Below are 14504 nucleotides of genomic sequence, written 5' to 3' on the forward strand. Positions count from 1 at the left end.
TTAAACTCTACTATCTTAAAGTAATAGTTTATCTGAACATTTTGTCATCATTTACACATGAATGCCTTTATTTCTTCTTCTGTGAACTATACAGATACTTTGAAGTTTATTGATAATCAAACAGTTTTTGTTCCATTGAATGACTTTCACTGAATAAAAGGTGTGTGCAAAGGGTGATACAAATAAGGGTAAAAAAAATGAGTGAATTTTCATTTCGGGGTGAAGTGTCACTTTGGATTTTATAACAGGGCAGCTTTAAAAGATCATGTCACTCACTCAGTTTGATACAGAGTCACAGATTGTTGCTGTTTGGAAGTATGCTGTCAAAGAAAGGGTATTAAAACATACCTAACAGAAGAAGAAAAATAGGAAGCTTCCTTCCAATTAAACACCCACATAAACACGACACATTACAAGCTATAAAAAATGACACGACCACATTAAACTATTACTGGATTAAAATTCATCATTACCACACCAGAAAGAACACAGGCAACATCTAAAACATGAAAATTCTGCCATCATTTACTAACCTTCCACTTGATCCAAACCTGTTTGAGTTTATTTCTTCTGTTGAACACAAAAGAATATACTGCAGAAATCATCCATTGATTTCCTTTTTCCCCCTTATATGTTATTGTTACTTTATTGTTCAGCCGAGGCTGAAATTGGTCATTGTCTCGCTTCACATATACAACAATGAAACATTCACATAACACAATCACAAAACATATACGTAAAAGTCTATACCTCACCTAAGAACATTACATTACTACTTTATTCAAAAGATTAATTGCATAAGGTACAAAGGTTTGTTTGTAGGTTGCTTTAATTGCCTTCACTGACCTGTAACGGCATTCAGATGGCAACAAGATAAAGGCCTGGTTCAGAAGGTAAGTTACATCATAACATATGGCCATGGCCTTCCTCTGAACTGTTATGTTATACAATTCATCTACTGATTTTTGCTTAAATCCTATGATTTTACCTGCTTCCTATTACATTTTGCTTTGCTAACTAAAGTGGTTCTCCCAAACTAGACCGTTATGTTGTACCCCAAAATTTGTACTTTTACCCAAGCTGACATACACCATCTGTAAAATGCCTGAACAGACATTACATTCTCTAAGTTTCCTTAACAAATATAACCTTTGGTTTGCCGTTTTACAGCCTTCACCTTTACAGAAAAATGTCATTTACAATCAATCATAGTTCTCAGATATTTAAAAACCTTCACCATTTCCAAAGGATGACCACGTCATTGTCATCAATCATCAAATTCAGGTTCTGGATGATTTAAGCTCAATTCTTTTGCTTTTGCTATGCTAAATGTATTTATCAGCAAGAAACCCTCTTTAAATCATTCCAACACATTTTCTGTATTCCTGGATGCTATCATCTTTCAATAGAAGTGCAACAAGTGCCATATCTTCAGGATATTTATAAAGTTCAAGATTTGTACTCTGCATTCTCATCTCATTTGTGTAAACGGAAAAAATCGAGGGGACAAAACACATCCCTAGGGTAACCCTATATTTATAACCATCATGTCTGACTTAACTCCCCTAATGCATACTTGTTGTGGTCTATCTATTAGAAAATATTTAATCCAACTGACATCTTCTCTGTTCCCTCCTATAAAACTAAAAGACACTCTAAAAGTAGATGAATCAGCATTGTATTAAATTCAGATGTATAATAAATAAAAAGAACACGTACATATGCCTTTGCTTTTTAAAGATGACTATAGCAAGTCCACCTTAGTAGAAAATATATATTTTTTCTCTTAAATACAACAGTTAAAATGTTGTTGATTTCCAATACAGTTTATTTCAAAATGTTTGTTTTATTTTCAAACAGGTTCATTTCACTGTTTTCAGTGCTACGCCCCATTGTCAGCCTCATGTCATCCTAGTATGTTGCCTTAGTTAAAAGTGCAGGATGTAAGTTTGACACCCAGTGGTTGAACAAGGTATTGCATTCCTGGATCAAAACAAATGCAACCGTGGGTTGCCAGATTGAGGACCAAAAGGAGCGATTCTTACGATTGAGCCTAAAGGCTAATTTAAATCGTGTTCTATATAAAAGCAGCAGCACGTGATAGAAGGAATGTTTTACATCTTAAAGGGAGTTTTTGTTCTAACCAACACCTCGAATTTATAAGCTTGCAGCTGAACAACAGAAAACTTGTGACAATGATCACCTCAGGTACACCTCATGTGCTTTATTCAGTGTTAAATGCTAGCAATGTGAGTTTGAATGCCATTTTACATGACTTTTATTGCCATACTACTGAAAGCAGCAGCAGATAGTTCACCTCAGATCTTGAAAATAAAATAAACCATTTGAAATTGAACTTTAGAACTGTGACTCAAAACCAACACAAAGTAATTTCAAGAGTTCACACTTAGATAATGCTCGACTATGATTGCAGGTTTGGCATGCTGTCCCGGGAGAGAACCCTGAGCTCGCAGATAGATGAGCCCAAGGTTCCCGCCTGGTCAATGAGCATTAAGAGGGATACAAGATCAGGAGTTTCTCGAGTGCCCCCTTTTGCTATGTATGCGTTAAGTGCTTGTGACTGTATTACAATTCACTTATGTACATGTTTTTAAACTGTGGGAGGAAACCGGAGGACCCGGAGAAAACCCACGCAAACACAGGGAGAACATGCAAACTCCTGTGGTCTTCTTACTGTGAGGCAGCAGTGCTAACCACTGAGCCACTGTGTTGTCAAGAAAGAGGAGGAGGGAGAAGCGAAGGATGGGGGGTTTTTCCAAAAACGAAGATAAGGAATGAAGTTTAGGCAGGATATTTATAGTAGTTTTAGAATGATCTGATAGGCTAGCTAATGATTAGCAATGAGGATCAGCTGTACTCAATCATATCACGTGCTCCTCTCGAAAATAGTTTATGAAACTTCACTTAGCATCTACATTTAATAATGTTAAAGAGGTTTAATATGTATTAATTAGATTATAAACCTTACCATTTCATGAGTGAGTGCATATTCTGTGCTTCTGAATGACTGTATTTCAATTTCTGTCGTGTTTCGTCTGATGCAAACATCCAAATTACTTATCACTGCGTATCTCATCACATAGCGTGTTGTTAGAACACTGGGTTACAATGTAACCTGCTCACCGAATGTTTACGTTCGTAATATTTATATTATTTATAATGAATAACCTCATGTGAAGCTCTGAATCTGCGTCTCATTTCGGTGACAGATGCATACTCTGAGAGCCTTCCTGACTGAATGAATAAAAAATACACTGTTTTCCACCAAGTAAAACCTGGAGTGCTGAAATATAATTGTCTAAACTGGTAGTGGGTGAGTTAAAAGAACCAAAACAAAGACAGCGCTCCGGCATGGAAAACAAATTTTCAAAGCAGAATATCTGACTTTAGCATTGTTTTTCAGATAAACAAGTGCGTTCACTAGCATGTTTCTTAAATATTTGCAAACATGTTATGGTATTTTTATGCTTTAGGTGAGTCAAAAACTTACATACAGACCTCTAATAATTGTCTTCGCCCCCTCGTTTCCTCATTTGGTTGTTAGCCCATGGCTTTCTCAGTGTATTTATGTCCTCTGTTTCGCTCTTTATCAGTTTGTTGAAATTGGAGGTGCTTTATGTTCCCTGGTTTATGTTCCTGTACTTTTTTTTTTTACGCTGGACCTTGTATTGTTTCTGTGCATTTGTTATTAAGCTTCCGACTGAACAAGAGAAATGTTCCGTTGCAATACCCATAAAATTGATGATTCTCATATAACGCTGTTTATGTATGTATGCTGTGTTGGGAGGTAATCTCCGTCTTGCTAACTGAAGGTGTGTCTGTTTTTACAGAGACATCTGTGACGCATGAAATATTAAAATATAGAAGAGGTAGAGGAATAAAAAACCCAATCCAAAGTGAGAATGAAGGATTTACACACATTCGGCTGGAGCTGGGATTTTACGTTTTAATGCAGGGAAAATCCCAGTGACTCTGAATGAGTTGAACAGCACCTTTTATTTTTATAATAGCAATCATTTTATTTATATAATGTATAGAATATAACTTGTATGTAGCAAATCATTGTGCAGACAGACAGAAAGCAAGAAGCATTTCAAGTTTTCTCATGGACGCCTTCAAGATAATTTTTAAGACGATTGTTCTTCCATGTTAATGAATGTTAATATATCGTCAAATTTCAAAATAAAGGGAGAAAACACTTAATTACATGCAATTCATAAAATACATCTACCAAGCAAATTATAACTGCCTCCGTATATTATCACAAATTATAAATAGGGGAGGTATTAATAAGTACTGTGTAGCAAGGAGTCATGTACACTTAAAATCTGTACATATTAGCCCTTACTATATTATTTAGACATATCTTCATTTAGATTGTACTACATTCAATGGCTTTGACAAAACTGAATTGGATTTAAAGCAAAGAAAAGCATGTGTTGATAGTCATTTGAGACATAAGTGGCAATCCTCCCCCATTATAGTGTTTTTTTTAGACTAAATAAATGGCTTTTGCCCTCCTTAATAAGTTCACTGCATTGGCAAACATGATTGATTGCCAATTAAGCTTAAAAATTAAACATAAATCACACAGACTGAGGAATCCGCTGAGCGGAGCAGAGAGCAGTGTTGAGTAGAGATAATGAAAGCTGATCCGGGGAAAAACCTCTGCCACTTCTTTACACACAAAGTCATGTAGCTACAGAAAAAAACACAGATAGGGCTTTTCACACTTGAAATGGCTACCTCCAGGTCGCTCCAAACCCCAGGGAAATGTTATCTCCCAGCAGGCACCCAATGTCATATGACATTAATATTACGTTAGTATTAGGTCGTGATGTCGGGTGACCAAAATTCAATGTCTAGCCAGTGTCCAGGAACAACGATATTTTGATGTCCAATAACGATGTCAAATGACGTTGATTTTTGGTTGAGTTTAGGTTTTATTGTAAAGTGACCAAAATCCGACGTCGAACCAACATCTTAAACCAACGACATACTGACATCAAATACAGACATTTATTCGTCAGGTATGGCAACCAAAATCCAACATCTGATAGATGTCATAGTGGTAACGTCCACACAACGTCAAGCTGTAACATCATTAGACGTTGATGTTTGGTTGTTTTCCCAAAGATGTGTTGCAGCTGGAAGGGCATCCGCTGCGTAAAACATGTGCTGAATAAGTTGGCGGTTCATTCCGCTGTGGCGACTCCAGATTAATAAAGGGACTAAGCCAAAAAGAAAATGAATGAATGAAATTTTGGTTGTTTTAGGTTGCGTTGGAAAGTGACCAAAATCCAAAGTCTGTCCAACGTTGGACACTGACATTGCTCTGACATTGGGTTCTGGCGTCAACCTGATTTTTATTCCCACCCAAAATGCAACATTCCACAATAATGGTGTACAATGTCAATCTGATGTCATGTTGACATCCTGTACCTGCTGGGCTTGCTTCTCAAGAAACCCACGGACAGGGTTAACAATTAATCCTGGATGTACAAATGTACAATGCAAAACATCCAGGATTAATTGTTAACCCAATTAATCCTGGATGTTATGCATTGTACATTTTTTTGCTGCAGTCCATCTTGGAAGTAAGATTTTTCCAGCCTGATCTCATGAGAAAACGTAACTATATTGTCCGAAAAATAGCTTCTGAGAGTTCATACGATTTCATTTCTAAAAAAAAATACTAAATTTTAAAGGAGGCGAGCACCTAAACTCCATCCCTAAACCAACTGTCATTGGGGAGGAGCAAATTGTACTAAAATAAGAAAGGGTTCATACAAATTTATTTGAATTAGCTAATAAATCAAAAAGTTATGAACTGCCGTGAGGCGTTGCGTTGGATTTTTCCCACTGACTCTTAAAAAAAATGCTACTCCAAATTGGAAAACCGAATTCTAAATTTGCATGACAAGTCATTTGAAGAAATTTCCATCATGATGGTGACCAACAAGCACAGTGTAGAGCTACAAGTTTTGTTTGTTTTGCTGCACAAATTTTTTGAATGTGGCAGTAGCCATATACTATAAAATTGATTATACTGTTTATCTACCCTGCACAATGTTTCTTGCCTATTCAAATTATGTGAAATTGAGGCACGAGACAATGCATTGCAACATTACACTGAAATGTTTCACACTGCACAAGTTTGGCACCAAAATGAAGGATTTAATGTCCCCAGAAGAGATGTCATTTCACTTTAACAGGAAAACAGAAACGCATTTTGAGCAGCAAGTGATTTTGAGCAAGTGACCAATTGAACCGAAGCCTAAATTTGGTAGGCTGGGCTCTTCAGACTCTAGAGAAAAACTGATGAGAAGCTAAAGTGCTGAGGGATGTCATGATACTTGTTGAAATTACAATTTTGAATGAATTTTCTTCTCTAAATGTAACTTTTGTCACTGATTTGGAGTTTAATAGCTCCAAAACATAGGTATCCATAAGGCTAATACATTCAAAATAAAGGCCAAACCATTTCATTTAGATTTCATGGGATTTTCATACCACAAAACCACTTCTAAATTAAAAGTGTAATCCACCTTTACCCAGGGTTAAAATCAGTGAATGATGATAACCACCAGTGTGAAAAGCCCTCGTATATATCATATTTATGGTGATAATCATTTACAATTTACTCTTATTGATGTTAATGTGTTCACCTCCACTGATTTGCCTCATCTGTTCATTATGCACTTCAAGATAATATACTCATCCAAATAAGCTCTTCTTTACAGCTTATCGGTCTTATTAACTATATCACCATCATCAAGTGACTCTTTTTAAGCTAATACATCATGTCTTGTATCAATTCAAATACACATCTCTGAAAAAAAAATAAAAATAGCTATGAGGAATGTAGAATGTAAGACTGTACAATATATACACAGTATTCTGGCCAACATCAAATGAACAGCAGTTCCATACTGACACAGACTATAGTACAAAAACACATTGAAGCGTAATGCTGTGCTATTAGTTAAACTGAAACAAGGAACCCATCATTAATAAATTGGGCTCTACCCGTCACCCAAAGGCATTCAGACTACAGACTACAAAGTCTGACAAGTCTGTTCTCAGGCAAAGCCTGTAGGTGAGCCGTGATGCTCAGATTTACTTTTATTTGTTGTAATCCTTAAACTTAATCCTCTCAGGATCCTACAAAAGAAGATTACACTACAGAGTGAAATAATAACATTTTTGAAGGCTCTTCGCATTGCTTAGATACTCATAGCTCACAAAATGTGATAATGTATTGCAATATACCTTCATTTCATTTCCTCTCAGATGAAGGCTTTCAAATGATTGCAAATGTCTTTCGCCAACTTCAATTTGTCCTCATCTGCTGCATTTTGGTCCTCCTGTGGATGACATTTCTGTTTTGACATTTGAATCTTTCGCTTTTTAAAAAGATTTTTTTTTTCTCATACTTAACAGAAAGAAACCCTGAAGAAGAAAAATGCCCTGAAAATAAATGTGTTCTTATGAAAATGACAATCTTTTTGTTCCAAAAATCAAATTTTAAGCATAAAATGAATAATTACTAGAAATAAATAAATCAAATTAGTCCTAATACATGAGATCTTTATGAAAATGTCAGAACAAAACCAGTCTGTTGTCTATGTGCTTGTCTATGTGAGTCCTGAGATGTGGTTATATCCATGAAAACAGCAATAGCGCAGGCAAACATAAGGTCAGAAAGGTCAGGCTTTTATGACTAGCGCCACCCTTTAGCGACTCCTGATTGGTCTCATCGGGGCTTTGGGAATCAGAGGCGGCTGCTGATTGGCTACGGCTAGAGCACATCTCATACAGGTTTCCAGAAAACTGCATCTTTTTGGATTCTTGTCTCAGAGAATCCCACACTTTTGCAGCTTCCTCAGGACAGCCAGCCATGGCCACATTCGCACAGTCATGGAAATCATCCCAGGATCTGCAACAGACACAAGCTTAAGGTTTAAGGGGGTGAATATTTAAGACCTAACTTACAAGCTAATGAGCTGGAATCACTTCTGAGACATCCCTCATAGTTTAAAATGAAGGACAAGTTAGCACTACAGTGAAATACAGTGATTTTAATTGGTCATAAACGTATACTTATTGCCAATATTTAAATTTAACTTTTTTGGTATTATATAATAGACATTTCATAACTATAAAAGTGATAATATAGAGCATTCACAGATGGTTGTTATCATGGAATTAATCCCAAAAGAGTGATCAGAAGGACAGGACATGAAGTGGATGGGTCTTGATCACCCTGAAGGCTTTTTTCTACATAAGTAAATAACTGGACGCAAAATATTGATTGAGTCTAAATATTTTATTACCTCTCTGAATGCAAAGCTTCCATAAGGAAAGCAGTTTTTAGTAAATCCTACCACTTATTACATGGCTTTTAACCACATTAATAATAATGAGATGAAAATCACTAAGAAGACAGTCTCTAGCAAGTATAGATTATATCACTGACTTCTGGTTGATGTAAATATGAATGCAGAAAGCTAATAAGCACAACCATGAAAACGCTCTTATAAAAATATGCAGATGATCTGGCATTGGTTTCCTGTCAGGAAGAAATGAATAGCTCCTTATATTGTAAATATATTAATAGTATCACAGGTTGTTTGGCAAAACTTCATTACATGTTTATATTGGAAAAACAAAAAAAGCTATGTATGGGGAGTCAAACAAGAGTAGCACATACTTCATTTTATAAACCAGTCATCAGAAAATGAAAAAAAATAGTAGAGCAGGTCTCAAATTTTAAGCATGTAAGCACTATGATTGACAATAAACTGAATTTTGATAGTAATGTAGAAGCTGTTTATTAGAAGGCAAGTCAGCGCCTCAGTCTTCTCTGCAAGTTGAGAAGTTTTAATGTAAGTACACAGACTTCAAACATGGCATATAGATCATTAATAGAGAGTGCTCTCACAAATAATGTTGATTCATGGATTGGTAACACAACATTTGAACAGAAGAAGAAAATATCACGAATTATCTATCAGGCAAATAAGATAACTGATTACAAACAACATTCGCTGCAGATTTTATTGGACTTCTTTATGGAAAAAACAGCAATCGTGATTTTTAAAGATAATCCACATCCCCTTAACTCAGCTTTTGAAATGTTACCATCAGGACGCAGGTTTAAAATTCCAAGAGCCAGAAGAAATGCTTATAAAAAGTCATTTATCTCAATTGCAGTTGTTGTATATGTCAGACCCCTGTGTTTGTGTCATGGGATCTTCCCAATGTGCTGTGCTCTATTGCCTTGTTTGTATCACGTGATCCCTTTGTTCCGTTTCCCGCCGTTTCTTGATGTTCATGAGTTCCACCTGTGTCTCACCCTTGTTTGTAATCAGTTCCATCATGTCATGGGTATTTATATCCCTGTGTTTAATTAGTCCATTGTCTAGTATTGCATTGTCAAGATCCCATGTTTACATGGGCCAGTGTTTGTAGTAAGGGTTTTTTAAATAAATTTGTGTTTAGTTTGAGAATTCCAGAGTCTCCATTGTCAAACAGTGATCGTGACTGCATTAAATTGGATCATTGTTTAATGTGAATGGTGCGGTTGTTAAGAATGATTCGCAGTAATATGTATGGGGCTAATTTAAGTTTATTCATGTGGTTGTCTTGAGTGTTGATATTATGTGATTGTCATATGGTTGTTACCAGTGTTAAAGAATTTCATTTCTGTGTTAAGCAGAACGGTCAATAAAGTTCAAGCTAACTAAACTAACCATTTTTTTTCTTTCACAATTATGCAGAATTACAGTATATCCTATAAATCTTCTGATCTGTTGGTTGCCTTGATTTTATTTTGTTCCTCCACAAATCTCATCTCGTTTTCCTCATTAAGCATTCTCCTCACTTACACTGTTGTTTCCATGGTAACTAAGTACACTAATTTCTGACCAAACTTAATGGAAATATTATTGATCTTGGTGAAAATAACAGAGCAACTGATGGACAGGAAATCGTTATCCCTAAAATAAATGTTCAAATGCTTTTATTATTATTTTACTTTTCATTAAAATATCACAGCTTTTTACAAAGCGTTATAGATAAACTTTATAATAACTACACGTTATAAACCATTTATTAAGCATTAGCAAATAGTGAATTCATTATTTGTTAAGCATTAACTCTACATTATTAAACGTTAGTAAACAGTTTATAACTGCAGGTACAAATGCTGCATTCTTGACTTATAACCAAATTTATAATGTGCTTAATTGTACTTTCATAATTTGTGACTGGTTGATTTATTTTTCATCACTAACTAAATTAAGTATTGCATTATTTACAAACCATTTGTATTTAGGAGTAGTTGGAGGTGTTTAAGATCATTCAGAATGAGCTAGTAAATGATAAATAAAATATTGAAATTAACATTTATATATCTTATTATTCAGGCATGTTGTAATGGTTACTATGTATGTTGATAAATGCTTTATTAACTCTACTTCATGCAGTTTTGTGACCTAATTTAAAGTGAGGAATATTTATGCTTTATAAATCCCTTATCAAGGACAATTAAAGGCTTAGTATCAAATGAACAACAGTCTTTGCAATCTTACCTAAAAAGTAAAATTACTGTAAAGTTACTGCTGAATAACAGGAGTGTCGATATACAACATAAAATTGCATAAAACAACAACAATATAATAATTTTTGTGTGGTTATAAGTCAAGAATATAGCATTTATAGCTTCAGTTGTAAACTGTTTACTAATGTTTATTAATGTAGAGTTAATGCTTAACAGATAATTAATTAACTATTTGCTAATGCTAATGAAACACTAATCATAGTGTGTAGTTATTATAAAGTGTTACCAAGTTATGTAATATCAGGAATACTTTTATTAGCCATTTGCCTATTTAAAGCTAAACAATCTACTACTAAAATAAAAAAATTAAAAAAACTACACGCACACAAAAGACATTTCAAACACAGAAGAAACAAATTATAAAGCCAAAAAGTAAAAGTTCCCAAGAGTTTCCCAAGTTTTAATGTGACCTTCGTATTATAAAAAGAGAATAAAATAAATAAAAAATCTGTTAGTTTTGATAAAACTCAACCCCAGGGATATAAAAGTTCCCAGTGAAGAAGAAACACCCTTTTATGTTAAAACCGCAGTTCTTAAATAGACTGAAGCGCAGCGAGACTGTTACCTATTAAAGAGAGATGTACTGAGCGCAAGTCTGTCCTTCAGCAGCACAAATGTCCTTCAAGAGTCGTTTCTCTTCTTAAATGTTCCTCTCAGATCTGTGATTGAGGAGCAGTCTCGGCCTGAGCCTGACTTTGTGCAGTCTGGAGGGAGACTGCTACTGTTGCAGAAGATCCCCTGACGGATGATCAGATCTGCTGTGAAATAGTGTGTGAATGTGTACATGTGTGTGCATACCTGTGTTTATTAATGTGCGCACGCGATCACTGAGCTCAGTGCCAGGATTAATTAGCACCTGGAGGAATAGCACTTAAATAGCTGTGTTACAGTCAGGAGCCATCCTCTTTGGCAGCTTGTGTATGCCTTGAATGCGAACATGCTAAACGTAGAATATTTTAACTCACAATATTTTAAACGTTTGGTAAAGACTCCTAAAAACCAATTTGACATTGTTTTTTTCAATGTATGTCGAGTAAGCTGTTACTTTTTCTTAAATTCTGCCTCAATTCCGGATGAATTTAATTCATTAGAATAATAATTTAATTAATTATTTAATTAATGTATTTAATTATAGAAATAACATTTTTGAGCACCTCCCCTTTTTGAACTCTAAGCACTTCTTAACAAATATAAAACACTGACTGAAGTACATACCAAAATTGAAAATTCTGTCATCCATTACTTGAATTCTAATAAATGAATAAATTCTATATACAGGCCCGTAGCCAGCCTGGTAAAAGGGGTGGTTCTTTTTTCTCAAAAAGTGGACCTTTTGCACTTATCAGCTTCATTTTCATTATAAATATGAGATTTAAATACTGAATTTGGGTGAAATTTTAAGCATTATTTTTAGCTGAATTAGCTTGTGGGATGGTCTTCATAACCACACTTTTTGATGGACCAAAAGTATTTCCTAATTATTGTTCCTAAATAGAGAAATATGGCAAATATTGATTTTTAAAATACAAATTTATTACATCATATACCATTAGAAAATAGTTTTAAATTAAAAACTGTAGCCTAGGGTAATTTATTAGGCAAATAACAAACTGGCCAGCACATTCAACTTTTCTCAGAATATGTCCATTTGAATAATAAAAATGAAAACATAATAATAATTTAGACCTTTTTTATTGGTCGTGTTTTCTTTCAAGAATAAATTACAAGATATTATACAATAAAAGTTACTTGTCAAATGTTTTCTCTATTCAAAAACAGTACAGTAGCGAAAGATGACTTCGTTTATGTCAGATGTTTTCTTGTGCAGCTGCATGTTGGATTCATCAGTGGTGGAAAGTTCTAAAAAATCATACTCAATTAAAAGTACCATTATTTACATAAAAATGCAGTGCAAGTAGAGTCAAAGTATCTGCTGTAAATATTGCTCAAAGTATGAATAACAAGTAGATCTTTCAAAAGTACTCAAGAGTAATGAGTAGTGAGTATTATGCTGTAAAAAGCTGATGCATTTACATATCATTTGTGAATGTGTGTAAACATAACATTATGTAGAGTATTTAGTTATTGTCCAGCAGGGACACAACGTCATAAGACGTTAATATTAGGTTAGATTTTAGGTCGTGACACCAGGTAACCAAAATTCAACGTCTAGTCAATGTCTAAGGACAACATTACAGTAAAGATTTAAAACATCTTCTTTTGGAGACTTTTAATGCTTCCAAACATTCATTCATTCATTTTCTTTTTGGCTTAGTCCCTTTATTAATCAGGGGTCGCCACAGCGGAACGAACCGCGAACTTATTTTACGCAGCAGATGCCCTTCCAGCCACAACCTATCGCTGGGAAACATCCATACACACACACTATGGACAATTTAGCTTTCCCGATTCACCTATACCACATGTCTTTAGACTGTGGGGAAAACCGGAGCACCCGGAGGAAACCCACGCAGGGAGAACATGCAAACTCCACACAGAAACGCCAATCGACCCAGTCGAGGCTCATACCGGCAACCTTCTGGCTGTGAGGTGACAGCAATACCTACTGCCCCACTGCATCACCCTGCTTCCAAACAGTTTGCTGCAATCATAAGGAGCCCATGTCTTGAGGTAGAACATTATGAGGCAATTTACTTTCTATGTGCAATTTGATTGGACAGGAATCACAGGACTGATATTTCTAATCCCCATAGACAAAAAAAAAAATTTAAGCAGTGACTGCAGGGTGAAGGAAAGTAGTGGAGTAAAAATTTGTCTATGAGGGGTGGGTCTTCCGAACGACCCGAACCCTCAGTGGCTACGGGCCTGATATACCTATTGCTGTGTTTTATAATAACATATAGTTTGGTACTGTATATTTACAAAAATGATCTAATGCAAATAATTTTTATGTACTTCTTTAAGCAGAATAAATACATTTTAAAAATGTCCGATTTGCCATAGACACATTGTGTTGGCATTATTTGAAACATTGCTTTTCATGGATGCATTGTCCTTTAACAGGGATATCCCATCTGTCCACTTGCATTGGAGGACACAAGTGCACATATCTGATGCATATCACATATATAGATCCATATATGAATGAGGCCTGAAACCAATCTGAGACTCTCTGAATCCTTGTGCTTCTTTTCTGCTTGCACATTCATGGGTCATATTCGACCTGTGCCACATGGGAGGAAAAACTCGGAATTGGATGTCTTGAACCATGTAATGTAAAGGCAGTCTTTTTGACAGACTGGGTGCCAATTTTGTGTCATTTTTCAACAGGCAGTGGACACCATCACAACCATAACAAACCTTTGGTAATCATTATTTAATTCTAATATGTAGTCGAATACATATTGGTAAACTGTGTAGCATTGAGGTTGTATGCAATTCTTTGGTTTCTCCTCCTTAGCCAAAATACATCAACTTGGAGTGCTTTTGTTCAAACACGTTTATTGCTATCGGCTCCAAAAAGTCTGTGTGACATCTTGTCTACCAAGATGCTAGAAAACTCTGCCTCCATCTTGGGAATCCACACACATGCACAAACATAAATGGACTTTTAACAGAAACTCCACTCCAAAATGTATATAATGTGTTTGTTTCCAATCTATATGTTATGTTCCATACCAAAGTAGTTTAAATATTATACGTATGCACCAATAGACCTCTTATGGCATAATATAATGTAGAAATGCATCGATTCTGCTTAATGTGTGTTTAAACTATCATGTTTGGTATCATTCTGCTCTTTACATAATTCGACAGCTCATGAGCAAACCATTTCAAATCTTGAAATCTATTAAAGTTTGCCTGCGTGCCTTGGAAAAGTCTCATATCAGCGAGAGGA

General features: G+C 35.2%; 1 protein-coding gene across 1 annotated transcript in view; it reads right to left on the reverse strand.

Annotated features, from left to right (window-relative positions):
* Positions 1-4071: 4071 nt before the first annotated feature.
* Positions 4072-14504, reverse strand: part of nrn1la (neuritin 1-like a) — an 89519-nt gene continuing 79086 nt past the window's right edge. The window contains exon 3 of the mRNA XM_056478862.1: positions 4072-7960. Coding sequence (XP_056334837.1) covers positions 7681-7960 — 280 coding nt within the window. The 3' untranslated portion in view covers positions 4072-7680. The remainder of the gene's footprint in view (positions 7961-14504) is intronic.

Source organism: Danio aesculapii, chromosome 18 (assembly GCF_903798145.1).
Source record: "Danio aesculapii chromosome 18, fDanAes4.1, whole genome shotgun sequence".
Classification (NCBI taxonomy): Eukaryota; Metazoa; Chordata; class Actinopteri; order Cypriniformes; family Danionidae; genus Danio; species Danio aesculapii.